The sequence below is a fragment of the Peromyscus maniculatus genome, chromosome 6 (assembly GCF_049852395.1).
Source record: "Peromyscus maniculatus bairdii isolate BWxNUB_F1_BW_parent chromosome 6, HU_Pman_BW_mat_3.1, whole genome shotgun sequence".
NCBI classification, from domain to species: domain Eukaryota; kingdom Metazoa; phylum Chordata; class Mammalia; order Rodentia; family Cricetidae; genus Peromyscus; species Peromyscus maniculatus.
In genome coordinates, this window is record NC_134857.1 from 93,416,096 (window position 1) to 93,435,025 (window position 18,930).

Sequence of the window (18,930 nt, forward strand, 5' to 3'; positions counted from 1 at the left end):
CCTTACTCAATAGGTAAAGGTGCTTTCCTGGGAAGCCTGATGACATAAGTGTGATCCCACAGCTCATGGGCAAAGGGAGAGAGGCAAGGCCATTGCACAGGGTTGTTCAAACATCCTATGTACATTCCATTGCTCTGACAACATACATCACATATACACACTTGATAGTAAAGAAGAGAAAATTTCAAAAATAATAAGGAATATATGAAAAAGAAACAACTCAATTGAAGCTCACTCTATATATATTTAATTTGATTCTTACAATTTTGATTCAGCATGGATTGCAATAAATGGGTCTTCAGCAGAATTACTAATAGAAAAGTGAGCTTTGCCATCACTGCCAACAGTGACTTTAATTCCAGTACAATTGCCATCAATTTTGTCTCCAGAAATGACATCACAGTATGTGCCAGCAGGAAGACCAGTCTGTAAAGTTGTTGACAATGACCTGAAAAAGAAGTTTAGAATTTAATTTAAATTCAACCCAGGAAAGTGCAGGAAGGATCTGTTGTCTGTAAAATAATAAATGTCTCAACTATGTGCTATAGAACACTAAGGAATCAGAGCCTCACTAAGAAAAACAAATACCAAGACTGGAGAGCGGGGAGAATTCTCCACACCAAAGGCATTGTTAAGAATGTCTATTAGTTTGATGGGCTGGGGTGACTGCTACCAGACACAGAAGGCTAGAGAACCCAGTGAAGGTCAGTAGTAAAAGCCTCCTGTGAGGACCATCACTTTTTCAGGTCCAAGCTCTGCTGGATTTAAACTTACAACTTAAAAAAAAATATTTGTAAGATCATTTTTTTTTCAAAAATTATTAGATTACATGAAGCTGCAAAGAACTTTTTCTAGAATTAAACATTATCTAGCATTTCTATGGATACATACACGTTGGTAGTGTAGGAAACTGTCTGTAAAGGTAATTCTGTTGTCCTTAAACAACCAGCCCTGTGTTCTTTCAAAAAAAATTATGTACTTTAATTATTTTGTTGCCAATTATAATAAAATACTATTTATGAAAAAAATATTTTCAACCTGATAGGAAGCTGATTTTGTGTTGAGACAATTCACTGGCTCCCAAAGAGATTCTCTGAGCAAGAATTATTTTGTGTGTTTGTTTGGTTGGTTTGCTTTGTGTTTTGAGACACAGGGTCTCTCTACACAGCCTTGACCTTCCTAGAACTCACTATGCAGACCAAGCTTGCCTCAAACTCACAGCAGTATGTGTGCCTCTGCCTGCAAAGTGGTGGCATTAAAGACTTTTGCCTCCACACTGGTATCTCAGCTAGAGATCTACAGATGAGAGAACCATAAAATAAGACTCAGGGGAAAGAACCCCAGTGAAAGGACAATAATAAAGTCTTAAAGGCAAAACTAAGCTGCTTCTTGAAGATGCGCATAGACCAGATGCAAGTATATGTATTTTTTTAAATATTTAAACAAAGAGATGGAACACTGAAGGCTGAATATAAGTATAAAGGATTAAAAAATAAGTGTTATTGAAAGGTAGTGGGAAATACTCCAGTACTAATATGGTACATTATTTAATGACATTAAGAATTATATTTACTATTTATATGCTTTGTGAAATATGTCAAAATAGCTTGCAAATATGAATGTATGCTACTGCCATTGTAAGCTATGGTAAAAGATTTCAAATCCAAGGTTTTATTAAAATGAAAGAAAATATGTAAGCAAATATCATTTTTTCTTCTGTGCCCTGAACATTCTTGTGGCATAAATTCATTATCTAAAAGCTCTTTCACATATGGAAAATACAAATGAATAGGGAAAGAAAAGAAGGATCTAAGAGTATAAGAGTATACAATCCTACTTTAATTGATATCCACTTACCAGTCATCATTGTTAAAGACAATGAATCCTCTGTTCCCTCTGCCAAAAGCCACTTGGTTGCTGCCATTATCCCACCAGTTTGAGAAAGGCTGACCATTGACGACGTTTCTGAAGGCAACCATGTTCCTAAAAGCACAATATCATGTGAAATGCTGGTACCCTTAAACTTCAACAATTTAAAACATGAAGTCAAACAACTTTCTTATTAGACAAGATCTGCAGGGGACACTCCCAACCTTATTTGACGCCATCGATGTTCACAGACCCAGTCATTGCCACAAGTGGTGTCTGGGTTAATGGTCACTTCTTTGGTTACTCCGTTGTTATTGGGTGGTCCCATCCAGTCATTCACATCCTTAATTATTGAAAGTGTGAGATCATTTGGATGCTTGTATCTACCTGTTTCTTTCTACTATACACAAACCAAACCCAAACCTATTGCGCTAATGCTGTCTCTGCAGAGCATAATTTTAATCAAAGTCCTTCTGTGTTACAGACCTTCACTGAGTCCTTAATGTCCATGAAAATTCAGGTTCTCTACTACTCAATTCAAACCTCCAGTAACAAATTTTAAACATCTCATTTTCTATCAATTCAGTAGCTGCTCAATAGCACTAAAGGATCTTCAATGCCACCTAACACCAACAATATTAGAGCCAGGAACACTAGCAATAGAGAACAGGCTCCAGGAACTACTTGAAAAAAATCTTCATCCTAACATGAATGTGTCTCAGTTTATCCATAAAACAGGACACAGTTCCTATCTATAATAATAATTAAAAAGCATCTGTGAAAATGCTTTTAATATAACTATTCCTAAGTTAATATTAGTTGATTTCTTAGTACTTGCTGGTAATATGTGCTTATAAAATATCCTAACTTTTCTTATTAAGCTTAACAAAATAAATGCACCTTTGATGATGTCTAAAAGTTAAATACATTTTTGAAAAAAAAGGGCTCATTCTAAGCATGAAAGCTCTTCAGGAACAGATCAAACTTCAATAAAAACAGAAGGAAACTCATTTTGAAAAGAAAATAGAAAAAAAACATTTGTCAGACATCTAAAGAAGAAACATTTCTATTTGGTATTTGATGTTGCTCTATGATTCTAGATTTTTGCATTGAAACAGAAAACTTCACATAATCTACTAGATATCCTATGGACTCTTCTTAGATTAATTTTGAAATTGTTTAAACTTACACACCAAACCAATAGCACATATTGTTTAAAATATATAGTGCTGTGGGATGGTCTGTATTTCAAATTGCTCTGATTGGTCAATAAATAAAACACTGAATGACTAGTGGCCAGGCAGGAAGTAGGGGGGACAAGGAGAGAGGAGAATTCTGGGAAGTGGAAGGCTGAGTGAGGGAGACAATGCCAGCCACCCCCATGACAAGCAGCATGTGAAGATGCCAGTAAGCCACAAGCCATGTGGCAAGGTATAGATTTATAGAAATGGATTAATTTAAGATATAAGAACTAGATAGTTAGAAGCCTGAGCCATTAGGCCAAACAGTTTAAATAATATGAGTGTCTGTGTCTTTATTTTATAAGTGGGCTGTCGGAATGCTGTGGTTTGGCGGGACCTGGAGAGAAAACTCTCCAGCTACAATATTGTTTATAAACATATTATGTATAAACAGATATTGTTTATAACTTCACCAGCAAATCACTGGGCTGTAATTCTCATAAATTCCTATCAATTGTATTCCTTGACTACACTCAAATTAGTTATCTTTTTGTTCCACAGGAAAAAATTAAAAGCATTTAATATGCTAATTTGAATATATAATTTGAAATTCTATTCAGTGTTAACAAGTATAATCCCATGTTAACTTTATGGGGCTTTTCAGTGCTACCTATTTTCATTCTGTACCTTTCTCTTTTTTAAACTATTGCTTTTACTATCAGGTATTTTTTCAATATCCTTACTTTATAAAAACATAGTGAATAATCACTTAATAGTAAGTATCATATGCTATAACTTCATGTGAAATTAAAACAGAGCTCTTTTCTTTTCCAGATTAAAATGTGCTTTTAACAACTCCAAGACTTACTTTTCCATTCTGGAAGTTTCTTGTCCAACGGTAACTTGACATTACTCGTGTGAATCCATAAGGATGAGCCAACATAAATCCAACAGCCATTTTATACATTCTGAAAGTTTCAAAAGGGTATTAAAGCAGAAGTATATAATATAAAACTGACATTAATGACAGGTTACACAACAGCAAAGAGTGTTCTCCCACCTGGCATCCCAGAATGTCAGGATAGATGCTCCTCCAGCACCATGTCCTCTCTGATTATCATGGTTGTCCACAAAGACAAGGGCTCTGTCGGAAGGCACAAAACCCCATCCTTCTCCCCAGTTCCTAAAATTAAAAGAGCATATTATTACTTCACAATGCTTAGAGTAACTTTATATATGGTACCTTCAGTTATCTAAACAAAGAATTCTCTCGTACATGTACATATGCACAAATATATAAATAATATAATTTCTATGATAATATACATCCTCATTAGGTCTTACAATATAATATTTTTGGTCTTAAAATGTTTTCTTTACAGCCATCCCGCACGCCTTTAATCCCAGCACTCAGGAGGCAGAGCCAGGCGGATCTCTGTTAGTTCGAGGCCAGCCTGCCTGGGCTACCAAGTGAGTCCCAGGAAAGGTGCAAAGCTACGCAGAGAAACCCTGTCTCGAAAACAAAAAAAAAAAAAAAATGTTTTCTTTACATTTTTATTGCACTGTAATTTTATGGACTTGAGAAGTAAAACATTCATTTTACATTATATAGAATGGAAATCAACTGTGCTGTCATAATATAAACAATCAATTTTTATAATTAATTATTTGATATAACATATATGAATTTCATACTTGACTACATTATAAGTATCATTTCTTAATATAACTATTCTTATAATAATAATCTAACCTTAATAGACCATAGGTAAACATTCCTGGAATCTAATGGACTTATCAAAAACAGACAAAAATCACTAAGTGATATTTGAGATTTCCAGGGTTACCTGGTGATTGACATCCCAAATGAAAAGTATAGTTAGTTGTAGTTTAGAAACAGTAAGCCTGATAATCAACAGCTTCATAGTTATTTAAATGAGAATAGTTGAAGATACAACTTATTGATATTACATGACAAGAGATCTATGATAAATGAAGAAATGATGTATATTTACTTTAAATAGGACATCTTCTCTCCATCCCACTTGCGGATAACTGTGCCGAGTTTTGCTCCATACTTGAATTCTGTCACACGGCCATTTCCAAAGTACTCACTACCTTTAATTGCCTCACCACCCAGATCAATGACCTAGTAAATACATTGGGTCAGCTGTAATTTTTCATATAAATTTAAAGCATGTTATTTAAATATATTGTCATTTAGAAATCCTTATCATATTTTTGTTATTTGAAATGTTCCTAATGAGTTTTATATACCACGATTCTGATTAATTCATAAACTGTCTGTCACACTGTTGAAAGAAACCAAATTACAGGGTCAGTTCTTATCCTCCAGGATGGCTGACAAGAGGAGAAAATTCATTAGTCCACACTATTATAATAGTTGTTGTCAAGTTAGAAACAGAAGTTCATATAAGTTCATCATTGTTTCCAAGGAAAAAGAGGTACAAAGGCATTATCTCCAGGACATTTCAAAAGACGTTATTATTGCACAGAAAGCTTAATGAATTTGTCTAAATGCTTACAAACCTGATAACATGAGAAAAATCTCAAACTCAGAAACATTGGCTTGAGACAACAACCATTATGATTGCTCTGTCTTTTATAATGGTGTCTGCGGATTTAGAGATTGAATTAATGAAGTTTGCACTAACTTGTAACCTGTTGCAGTAATGAATTAAGTGTGCTACTTCTGAATACCAGCAACCCTATTATTAAATACTCAAATACTACAGTCTATAATTGAGATATTAACCTATATTCTGTATTATATGCTTAGTGAAATTTCCTATCTACTATCTGGTTTACACCATGATGACATTTAAAGAAAAGCACTCAAGGCCTCAACACTACACACAGAACTATAGAAAGAAATATTGGCAACTGAGAAAATCTGGAAATGGGAAAGGTGGTCTTCCCTGGGGGAAAAAAACACACCAATTGGTTGTCTAGTACCAACATATAAATCAGTTATATTTAAGAAGATATGTGCATTGATACATTGTGTGTGTGTCTGTACAATAACAATAAGACAAAAGAAGATGCAATGAACTTGAAGGGGCTTATGGAAGGGTATATGGAAGGGTTTGGGGGGAGGGAAGGAAGAGAGAAGAATTGTAATTAAATTATAGTCTTAAAGTTCAAAAAAGAATATGTATATTGTTTTACCTCTTGAAAAATAAAAGGTCGGCTTCCTTGAGAGAACCACTGTGTATTGAGGTTATGCAGTTTGTCCAAAACCGCCTTTATGTCTCCGGGCCACATGTGCTTAGCAGCATCAAGTCTGAAACCTGCTACACCCATGTCAATGAGACGGTTCATATAATTAGCCACTGTGGTACGAACATAATCTTTCTCAAGTGCAAGATCCAGAAGGCCAGACAGACGACAATTTCTGACCTATTGAAACAAAGATAATTTATTTTTGAAAAGTCATGTCTGGTCTAAGAATTCATTTCATCATTCAGTTACTCACCCATTTACAAGTGGATATTTTCCTAGTGCCTTTACTTAGAACATGGGTAGTCCTGGTGTTTTAATTTGGACACAGACTTTAAAATATTTTTTCTTATATATATAGAAAATACAGATTAAATTGGAGATAATTTTAGATGGCATCTCCCTCTCTCTACAAATATGAAAATATAATATTGATTTTTTTATTTCTAATAATTTTAATATGATAATATTTATATAATTTATAAAAATGCTTTTAAATATTTCATACAAAGTCACTCAAGAGAATGTCTCCATTTTATCATTGATTTTAGTATATCTCTAAAAAAATAATGCAACAAAAATCTAAGAACAATTTTTTCATTTCTATTTTTCAAGCATTCTGTCTTAGTAACCTGTTTTCCTATGGAATCTGAAGGATTTGTCCAATGGTCACAAATAAATGCCTTGTGCATACCTAGATAGCTAGATGCTTCTTTATTCTGATCAACATTTCTCTCATTACCTGATTAGCATCATTGTAGTTATTAATTTCTCCATCACATTTACCATCGTTAAAATCCCAAGCCGAGTATGGAACTGATGGAAAGTCCCTGTTATTAGCATTGTAGTAACTTCCACAGGTACTGCTTGTTCCTGCACCACCGCCTGCGCCACACATGTGATTAATAACAGCATCCACATAAATACGGACCTGGAGAAGAAAAGCACATAGTTCAGCTAGACTCTGGAATCTAAAGTTTCAATGGAAAACTCATAACCTGCTAGCAAATCTCCAAAATACATCTTCTGATGCTTTATAGATTCATTTTAGAAAAGTGAGTCAAGTAGGAAAGGGAACTAATGTGAAATAAGATCAACAATAGTCCTAAAATTTGAAGAGAATAGAGAACTTTGAAGTGGAGATAAACAGAAACTACCATAACTACAAAAAAGATCAATTTTTGAGGAAGAAAAACTCAGTATAAAAATGAGAGTGTCATGTTTAAATTTTTGCAGGATCTTGAGAAGAACCTAGCTTACAATATCTACTACTATGTCTGTAGGCCAGAAGGTAGAATGATGTCTCTTCATTATAGGAGAAATAGATGTTTTCTATTAAAAACAATGATGGGGAAGAAAACCCAACAATTGTGGGGACAAAGAGGAATCATATAAGATGACTTTATCCTCACATCTGGCCCAACGCCTAACAGAAATATGTTAAGTAGTGTTTGTAGCTATTAATTTTAAAAGTTTGCTTATGAGTACTATTCTTTCAAATTCAACAAGTTTGTATTCAAGAATTTAAAAGGTGACAATAAGACAGAAGTACATTTTCAATAAAGATAAAATTTAATGTAAAATTTTAGGAATAAAAATCCTATTCAAACAAAAAGAACTGGAAACAAAGAGAAATGTTTTTATATATAATAATTTTAAAGAAAAGGTGACATCACTTACACCAACGTTGTTGCACCTTGTCACCATGTCTCTGAATTCATCTTCGTTTCCAGACCTTGTGCATAGTTTGTAGCTAATTGGTTGGTACCTTTCCCACCAAGGCCTTGATGGGTTATAAACTACAATATTTTCATTGGGTGGGGAGACCTACAAAGAGAACAATTATAATTAGTACCAGATTACAGCTAACTTTACATAATAAATCTTGTAGAAACCTATCAATGATCTGACATTACTTCTTGATTAACAACTGCCTGAAAATGTGGAAAGACACTGCAGAAGTCCCACTTACATCCTACAACAAAGTATAAAGAAGCTATACCCACCCAACTTCTTCCTTCCACAGGAAAAGTTAGGTGTGAAATGAAGTTGTCTCTAGACTCACTAGGCTTGGTTAAAATACTGTTTTATGTGAGGACAGTAAACTCTGCATTTACATTGTGATTAAGTCTTACCTGCACCCCTCCGAATCCCTTAGGAGCTAAGTATCGCTCACATTCCTTGGCAATATCAACCCAGCGCCACTCAAACAGGTGGACAATTGCAGTCCGCCCATACTGAGTTTGTGGGTCATATTGAGCCCAGCAGAACCCAATGAGGGAAATGAGCAGAAAGAACTTCATTTTGCTTTGAAGTTGTCAGTGTTCTTTCTAGTGCCTATTTATATGCTGTAAAAGGTACATTTTGTGAAGTAAATGATCATGAATAAATATTTAGAGTACAAGCTATAATCTGAAAGAGATTAGCAGCAATGATGTGTACAGCTGAAGAATCTTCAGAAACTCCCATGGAGAATAAACTTAAAGTCTTTTAAGATTACATATTATTTGATTATGGTACTATAACTTACTTGTTATGTCCTCCACATTACAGCTGAAATAAAATATATCTTGGATTTTCCATCTTTAAATCTTAGTATTGACCCATTACAAATAGACATGGGATCACCAATCAGCTTTTGACCCCTAATTAGATTTTTGTCATTTCAACATTTTCATTGAATTTTAAGAAACTGCAACTTGTGATCTCATGCACTGGCTACCTCAGTACTAGGGAGTAAGAGTTTTGTGCAAGTCAGCAGAATATAGAATGCCCTCAAAATAAATAAATAAATAAATAAATAAATAAATAAATAAATAAATAAATAAATAAATAGATGATAGATAGATAGATAGATAGATAGATAGATAGATAGATAGATAGATAGATTTGAATGAGAAAAAGTAGAAAAAGGGGAATCATGGCAAAGTAAGGCTTACTGATGAAAAGACTTTAGAATACTGGAGAAATATTAATAGCAACAGAAATGCATGTATGAAAGGGGGAAGATGAAATCAGATGAGGTCATTGATTTAGGCTAGGTCACAGACTTTTAAAACAGGAAGAAAGAACCATTGAGATTCCATAAGGAGTAGACAATGCTAGAACAACAATAATGTGTTCTATCCTTAGTAAATGGCTATGGTAGAGAAACTCTTCAGTTTCAAGTTCCAGGTATTGACCAAGATGTTGAAATGAGTAATGCCCTCATTTTTACATAAATGAACACTAAATCAGAAATTGTATAATACACTAAATTCTAATCCTTAAAAAATAGAAAATTTTTGGAAAGGCTCAATAACTTTTTGGCTATGTGGTTTTATTTTTACATGTATTTATTTTATTTGAGAATCCAATACTTGGATACTATATTTACATTATTTTAAGCCTACTTCTCTCTCCACCTACTCCTCCTTGTCCCCTGCTCCATCTTTCTAATTCATGAGTTCTTCTTCCTTAATTATTGCATGTATGTGTATGTATATATAAACATAACCTGTTGAGTCCATTTAGTGATTCTTATATGTATATGTATTTAGGGATGACCACTTAGCATTTGAAAAATTTTCAGAAAGCTTATACAGCGAGTATCCCATTTCTCCCTCTCTTAACAGCCATTCATTAAATGTAGTTCCTCACCTACAAGTGAGTTCTTATGATATTCCAGCCAGAAATTAATTTGATCATTTTGGAAGAGCATTTGATTGCTTTGAAGGCAGAGACAATAGAAAAACAGTGTAGAAAAGAAACTTGCACATTAGTACAGCAAGCACCATGAAGTTCTATGGTAAGGACAGAAATTATGAGAATGCAGATTGTTAAAATGAGGTCTGCTCAAAGAATGATGTGTCCCAGGGCCAGACCTATTTGGAGTTTCCTTCTACTAAGTCTATGGGATGAACTTTTAACTTGTGCTCAATACAGTTTCAGTCAATGGAAAGTAAGTAGAACTTCCATCAGGATTTTTCTGGTAGGGAGATTTATTGCTTGAATCTGTGAAACTATTATACCATGAGCATAACTTAAACATGACAACATAAAATGATCCAGTTGTCCCTCTTCATACTGAATAATTGAGTTGGTTGACCAGTTGTCTGCAGTTGTGTGGCATGTCCAGGCTATTTCAGTCGAAGTGCAGCCTGCTACACTCATGGATTTATGATACATCATGTTTTTATTCATCAAAAACTAAATAATGTGCCAAGAGCCCGGGAATCAAAGCCGGTTGTCAACCCAGTACTGTCCAACAGTCCTCTGCCTTTTCTTTTTCTTTCAACATGACAGATGCCGCTGTATCCTTCGCCAAGGACTTCTTGGCAGGTGGAGTGGCCACGGCCATCTCCAAGACGGCAGTAGCGCCCATCGAACGGGTCAAGCTGCTGCTGCAGGTGCAGCATGCCAGCAAGCAAATCACAGCAGATAAGCAATACAAGGGCATTATAGACTGTGTGGTTCGTATCCCCAAGGAACAGGGAGTCCTGTCCTTCTGGCGTGGTAACCTGGCCAATGTCATCAGATACTTCCCCACCCAGGCTCTCAACTTTGCCTTCAAAGATAAATACAAGCAGATCTTTTTGGGTGGTGTGGACAAGAGGACCCAGTTTTGGCGTTACTTTGCTGGGAACCTGGCTTCAGGTGGTGCCGCTGGGGCCACATCCTTGTGCTTTGTGTACCCTCTTGATTTTGCCCGTACCCGTCTAGCAGCTGATGTGGGCAAAGCTGGAGCTGAAAGGGAATTCAAAGGCCTTGGTGACTGCCTGGTTAAGATCTACCAATCTGATGGGTTTAGGGGCCTGTTCCAAGGCTTTAATGTGTCAGTACAGGGCATTATTATCTACCGAGCTGCCTACTTTGGCATCTATGACACTGCAAAGGGAATGCTTCCGGATCCCAAGAATACTCACATCTTCATCAGCTGGATGATTGCACAGTCTGCCACTGCTGTTGCTGGCCTGACTTCCTATCCCTTTGATACGGTTCGCCGTCATATGATGATGCAGTCGGGACGCAAAGGAACTGATATCATGTATACAGGCACGATTGACTGCTGGAGTAAGATCTCTCGTGATGAAGGAAGCAAGGCTTTCTTCAAGGGTGCATGGACCAATGTTCTCAGGGGAATGGGTGGTGCCTTTGTGCTTGTCTTGTATGATGAGATCAAGAAGTACACATAATTATGTCTTAGGTGTTCTCCTGGGAACAGGCATGTTGTATAATATACTGTATCTTGAACATTCTGGACAGATTCCCTGGGCTTGTCTGTTTTATCAATGGCAACTATTTACCAGTTGAAAAGTGGGAAGCAATAATATTCATCTGACCAATTTTCTCTTAAAGCCATTTCCATAATGACAATAATGATGGGACTCAATTATATTTTTTATTTCAGTCACTCCTGATAATAAAAATTGAAGAAATAAAAAATATCTAAAGACAAAAAAAAAAACTAAATAATGTACAGAGAGTGGGGAAAAAAGGTAGATGGGGTTAAAAATAGAATGGGATGATAAGGTGTTAGGTTCAACATGTTGTGGTGATATTTTATTTGTACTGAAATGTTATTTTAATTTTATGTTAATAAATAAAGTTGCCCTGGGGTCAGAGCTATTAGAGCCATAGTAAGAGCGTGGTGGTTAGAAGAGCTAGGTAGATTTCTGTGTGTTCAGGGATACAGCCAGTATTGGAGACATATGCCTTTAAGACCTGGAGGGCGGTACTTACAGGCAGTGATGAGGCAGTCATGTGGTTGGGTTTACAACCAATGAGAAGGCAGAACAGAAAGATTATTTAAACAGGGACACAGGAAGTACCTCCCTCTCTCGGGGAAGCTAGGAGCACTGCAGGAGGTAAGATTTTATCTCTGAGCTCTGACCTCTCGGCTTTTCTCTTTTACCTTGGCTCTGTGTTTCTTATTTTAATAATACGATTGGTTACATCTACATCTGGCGCCCAACGTGACAAGAATCCATTAAAAACTGCTTGGGGCCGGCTCCCTAGCCGGAGCAGCCGGCTCCCTAGCCCCGGCCCAGGTCTGGGCTCAGGCTGGATTGTGAGCTGCTTGCTTAAAGCCAGTGCTACAAACAGCTCAGGCCTGCCCTGCTAAACAGGGCCCCTGGCTGTAAAGCCAAGCCTTGACTCGGCTCAAGAGGGAACAAGTGGCTGGCTTTAAGCTTTAGCCGGCTACCCCTTCGCTTTCACTTTCACTTTCACTTTCGCTTTCGCTTTCGCTTTCGCTTTCTCTCTTGCTTTCTCTCTGTCTCTCTGTTTCTGTTTCTGTTTCTCTCTCTCTCTCTCTCTCTCTCTCTCTCTCTCTCTCTCTCTCTCTGGATTTACACCTAGGACTCTAGGTGGCTGTTTTGAAATTCGCTCGGATTTCTACTGTTCTACGCAGATTTGGTAAGTCATAAAGGAAACTATTTAAAAGACAAATTTTTTCCACATTTAAAAAAAAATGGGTTTCCTGTGTACATTGGAAGAAAATTGGGTTTTGTTTGAAATTTTAGGCAGTCTGACAATGGAACAACTATATGAAAAGATTAGTATTATGGGAATTATGCAGTTAATCACCATGCTTATTCTCATTTTACTATTTAAAAAGATAGTCGATTTAAGTGCCAGGATAACAGCTTTAGAAAAACCTGTTAATTTTAACAGTGAAGTTGGTTCAAGTTTGGATCATAAGGTTACAGAAAGAAAGCCTGTTTTCACACAGTCATCCTTAATTTATCCTGTAACCGTACAGCAGATGCCTGATCAAATGGCTACACAAAATATCTGGGCTCCAATTGAACTGATGGATTTTAAAAGGTTTAAGGAGGCAATAGTATCTTATGGCATGCATTCCCCATATGTAAAGCAAATGTTAAACTCTTGGTCAACATATAATAGGATTATACCACAGGACTGGCGGGACCTTGCACAAGCTGTTCTGGAACCCAGCCAGAGACTTCAATTTCTGACTTGGTTTAAGGAGGAAGCTAGAAACGTAGAAACACAATGGAGGGATAAAGGAATACAAGTTTGTCAGGATCAGCTTATTGGAGAAGGCCAATATGCTTCAATACAAACACAATGTTTATATGATGTTCAAACCGTAATTTTATGTCGAATGGCAGCCTTGAATGCATGGGACAGAGTTGATGAACCAGGAAAAAAACATGAGTCATTCACAAAGGTTATGCAAGGCCCTAAAGAATCTTTCACAGATTTTTTAGAAAGACTGGCTTCAGCAGTAAACAGAATGGTCTCAGGATCAGAAGCTAGTAAGGCAATAATTGAAGCTTTGGCATTTGAGAATGCGAATGCAGCATGCAAAAGAATAATCAGGCCGTTAAGGGCAAGATCTGCACCTTTGGAAGATTGGATTAGAGAAACAATTAATGTTGAGGTTGATGAGCATGATACGTGGGTAGGAGAAGTAATTTCAAAAGGTTTGAGGAGTGTTAGATGTTTTGGGTGTGGAAAGCAAGGACATTTTAAAAGGGACTGTAAACAGGTCAATCCTAGAAGCAATGTTTCTTCAAGGAACAATGGCAACAGAATGCCCCTTCCTTCTGGAGTATGCAGAAGGTGTGGTAAGGGAAAACACTGGACCAACGAATGTAGATCAACAAAGGACAGACAGGGTAATCCTTTGCCTCAGTTTTCGGGAAACTCCCGGAGGGGCCTCATGCAGGCCCCCATAGCAAAACCAGTTCAAACCTTTCCTGCAGCTGTAGAGGAAATCCCTGCTCTGAGCGATTAAATAACCAAATGACTATTGGAATAAATCAGGCTGGTCAGGATGATGAAAAAGAGAGAATAGAAAATTCAGGAGAAAACATAAAGAAAATTTTTTGGCAAACTTCTATTAATGAACAGAGACCAAAATTAACGATAAAAATAAATGGTGTTTTGTTGTCTGGTCTGGTAGACACAGGTGCGGACATTACCATAATTGCACCAGAATTTTGGCATCCAGCTTGGCCTCTTCAGGAGGTAAACGTTCAACTGTTAGGAATTGGGACATTATCTGGAGTGAAACAGAGTGCAAGATGGCTGGAATGTATAGGTCCAGAAGGACAGAGAGGAAAATTAAAACCATATGTCGCTAACATAGCTATGAACCTGTGGGGTCGAGACTTGTTGCAACAATGGAATACTCAGATTAAAATCCCTCCAATCTCAGAAACAAATCATAAACTAGCACATGTTTCTGAGAGAAATATTAGAAGGCATTATTTTGAGTGGTCACCAGCCATCCATATTATACAGGAACAGGGCACAACAACTGATAATCTTCCAAAAATACCAACAGCTCTACCTTTAAAATGGTTAACAGACAAGCCTGTATGGGTTCAGCAATGGCCTTTAACAACAGAGAAACTCCAGGCTTTAGAAGAGCTGGTAGAAGAACAGTTAAATGCTCAGCATATTGAACAGTCAACCAGCCCTTGGAATTCTCCTGTATTTGTTATTAAAAAGAAATCTGGTAAATGGAGAATGGTAACAGACCTTAGAGCAATTAACAAAGTAATTCAGCCGATGGGCTCTCTACAATCTGGAATTCCTTTGCCTACTCTGTTACCAAAAGGATGGCCTCTCATAGTTATTGATTTAAAAGACTGTTTCTTTTCAATACCCTTACAAGAAAAGGACAAAGAAAGATTTGCTTTCACAGTGCCTACTTATAATAATTCTCAACCGGTTAAAAGATTTCAATGGAGGGTCCTCCCACAGGGAATGTTAAATAGCCCAACTCTGTGCCAATATTTTGTACAACAGCCATTGGAAGTGATACGTAAAAAATTTCCTAAATCTATAATTTATCATTATATGGATGATATTTTACTAGCTGACTCAAATGCAGATACTTTAGAAAGAATGTTTGAAGAAGTAAAGAAAATTTTGCCTTGCTGGGGATTACAAATTGCTCCTGAAAAAATACAAAGAGGAGATTCTATTAATTATTTAGGATATAAAATAGAGCTACAAAAAATTAGACCCCAAAAGGTGCAAATTAGGAGAGATAGACTACAGACTCTTAATGACTTCCAAAGATTATTTGGAGATATTTCTCATCTACGAACTATTGTTGGGGTAAAAAATGATGAACTGACTAATTTGTTCAAAACCTTAGAAGGTGACAAGGACTTAAATAGTCCAAGAGAATTATCACCTGAAGCTGAGAAAGAATTGGCCTTGGTAGAAAAGAAAGTACATGAAGGGCACGTGGATCGTATTGATCCAAAGCTGGATTGCATTTTGGTTATTTTACCTTCTAGGCATTCCCCTACTGGAATATTAATGCAGAGGGAAGATATTATATTGGAATGGATATTTTTACCAAATAAACCAAATAAAAAATTAAAAACTTATGGGGAAAAAATCTCTGACTTGATTTGGAAAGGAAAATTGAGACTTCGTCAATTAGCAGGAATAGACCCAGCAGAAATTGTCGTACCTTTAACTAAGGAGGACATTGAAAAATTATGGACAGAAAGTGAACCTTGGCAAAGAGCTTGCAGTAATTTTTTGGGAGAAATTAACAGCAAATATCCCAAAAGCAACAGAATTGATTTTATAAAGAGAGCTGATTGGATCTTGCCTCGAATTGTACGGCAAAAACCCATATCTGGAGTTCGTACATTTTATACAGATGCCAACAAACAAGGAAAGGCAGGTTACAAATCAGAAAATTTAAGTAAAGTGGTACAAAGTCCTTATAATTCAGTGCAAAAATCAGAATTGTATGCTATTCTGTTGGTATTAATGGATTTTTCAGAACCTCTCAACATAGTAACTGACTCTCAGTATGCTGAAAGAGTGGTATTACATATTGAGACTGCAGAATTTATCCCTGATGCTTCAGAATTAACTTCACTATTTATTCAATTACAAGATACAATCAGGAAAAGGAGTCATCCTTTATATATAACTCACATCCGATCTCATACTGGTCTGCCAGGCCCTCTAGCACAAGGCAATGATGAGATTGATAAATTATTGATAGGAAATGTGCTGGAGGCCTCAGAATTTCATAAAAAACATCATGTCAATAGTAAAGGTTTAAAAAAGGATTTTCCCATAACCTGGCAACAAGCCAAAGAAATAGTAAAGAAATGTCCTACTTGTTCCTTCTATAATCAAACACCATTACCAGCAGGATGTAACCCAAAGGGTACTCAGAGGAATGAAATCTGGCAGATGGACGTGTTTCACTTTGCAGAATTTGGAAAACTGAAATATGTACACCACACTATCGATACTTATTCAGGATTTCAATGGGCAACTGCTTTGAGTTCTGAAAAAGCTGATTCTGTAATCACTCATTTGCTAGAAGTTATGGCCATTATGGGTATACCTGCACAAATCAAAACTGACAATGCTCCATCATATGTCTCTGTTAAAATGAAACAGTTTTTTGCTTATTACAATATAAAGCATATTACAGGTATACCACATAATCCTACAGGTCAAGCAGTTATAGAAAGGTCAAACAGAACTCTAAAGGATATGCTAAATAAACAGAAAGGAGTAACAAAAACCCCCAGAAATAGACTGCATAATGCTCTATTAACTTTGAATTTTCTGAATGCCAATGAGAAAGGAACAACAGCTGCAGAGAGACATTGGGTAATAGAAAAAACTACAGAATTAAATCAGCCTATATACTTTAAGGATGTGCTGACCTCAGAATGGAAACCAGGGTATGTATTACGTTGGGGACGAGGTTTTGCTTTTGTTTCTATAGGAGAAGATAAGCTGTGGGTACCATCAAAATTGATAAAGGTTCGATTTGAACAAGAGAAACCTCTTAATTAGAGGAGGTGATAGTTCATCAACCAGCATGAACATCCAATTTAAACTAACTTGTACCTGTAACACATGTCTTTTCATTTAATCAGATAATAACTTGCCAAAAAGGAACATCCCCAAAATTAGTCTTGGGGGAAGGTTTTTGTTTTTGTCTTTTAGGAGAATGAAGGTTAAGGAATCTGAAGGACACAAGACAAATGAGACAACTGAAGAAAAGGGACAAATCATCTATCCCAGGAAACAGAGTATATTGGAGTATATGGCATATGGGTATATATTATCTAAAAAATTTTATGTCTTCTTAAATGTTTGTTTCTGCTTTTCTCTAAAGATTTAACACTATTGGTTTTCTAATAGTCCCAGTTCAATTAAAATTTAAAGCTGACTTTGGAGTTGGAGAATGGCTCTCTCCTTCTTTAAACTCAAGCATGTTGTTAAAATGAAAATACAAACTCCCTGTATCATGACAGAATAAAAGAGCCATTTTCTGCTATGGGACAGGACAAAAGCCAAATTAATTAAGGGACTATTCTATTACTAATCTCAACTCTTTGATTCTATTCTGATTCTTTAAACTTTTCTTAAAGTATAAATTTTATATCAAAATTTACAAGATTAATATATATATATACATTTTAAACTTTGTTAAGATATGAATGGTCATATAGAGTACTAACTAATTCTAGAAAAAAGGCTTCAGTTAGCTGCATATATATGTCTTTGTGTTCGAGTCTCTTATCAGTTTTCTGCAGGAAATCACGGCCAGGCCTAACATCAACTGAAGTCTCCGGAAAGAAGATGGGGCCCCACAACAACAACAACAACAACAATTCCACGTGGACAATAATAATATCACTAAGCTGACAAACATCATCTACAGATCAGCTTTGAACTACAAGGTGCTCAGAACAATTTTGAGATGACTAGCTGAGATGATCCAGTCTCAAAGACTACTTGAATAAGGACTTGAGATAAACCCTGAACTTTGGCTTTATACATAGACTGGATAATAAGGAAGGATATAGTTATCTTTCCTAGAATTTGACAATTAACCTAAAAAAATTTTCTTTCAGGATAAAGATAACTTCACCCATACCCAGCAGGAAGCAATTTTAAGAATATGACACCCACATTGCCAAAGAAGTGGTGTGGGGCGGGTGGTTTTTTGGTTCTTTTAATGGGTTTTGGGTCTGGGATAATTTTCAATTGTTTAGGGGGGTTGGTTACAAGTTGTTGTCAAGGGTTAGGAAAAAGGCTAAGCAAAGGAGATTAGATTTAAGGTTCTTGTTTAAAAAAAAAAAGAAAAAGAAAGAAAAGAAAAAGACAATTACTAGTTTTAAATACTTTACATTATTACCAACTATTAGGATATAAAGAAATGAAAGTTAGTAGTTAGACATTACAATAGAAATTGTAGTCATATTAGATATGTTTTAAAAATTGAGCAGATATATTTTAGACAGGTCATCTTCAAACCCTTCAGAGATCTAACGAATATGGCATTTAAAATATTTTAATAACTTAGAAATTTTTCTTTTTTGAGACATGTCAGCTCCTGGCAGTACCAATCTACTTCAGAGAAAATATGGGCATTGAAGAAACTGCATATGGAGTTAATTTTCATTGTGGCAAAAGTTAGCCACTGGACAACAAAGTATCCTCGTATCAACAGAAAAAATGGACAGACAGAACACGAAACAAAGGACTACCGATTCCTGCCAAAACAAGTATGGTTATGGCTTTATCAGACGGCATCTTCTGAGGCCAGGACAATATGGCACCATCCCTGAAGTGGCCTTCACAATCTGGAAAAGGTACAGTACCCTTTTCTTCGAAGGCAGCT

General features: G+C 36.1%; 1 protein-coding gene and 1 pseudogene across 1 annotated transcript; one reads left to right on the forward strand and one right to left on the reverse strand.

Moving 5' to 3' along the window:
• Positions 1-235: 235 nt before the first annotated feature.
• Positions 236-8,614, reverse strand: LOC102916196 (pancreatic alpha-amylase 2a5-like). Its single transcript, XM_006978972.4, has 10 exons — positions 8,426-8,614; positions 7,971-8,117; positions 7,033-7,221; positions 6,240-6,470; positions 5,066-5,199; positions 4,111-4,233; positions 3,919-4,018; positions 2,094-2,212; positions 1,858-1,983; positions 236-448 (listed from the first exon to the last, which is right to left on the reverse strand). The coding sequence occupies exons 1-10, from the start codon at positions 8,591-8,593 to the stop codon at positions 259-261; spliced, it is 1,527 nt and encodes a 508-aa protein (XP_006979034.1). The 5' UTR covers positions 8,594-8,614; the 3' UTR covers positions 236-258.
• A 1,917-nt stretch (positions 8,615-10,531) lies between these two features.
• LOC102916938 (ADP/ATP translocase 2 pseudogene) lies at positions 10,532-11,744 on the forward strand (annotated as a pseudogene).
• Positions 11,745-18,930: the final 7,186 nt, after the last annotated feature.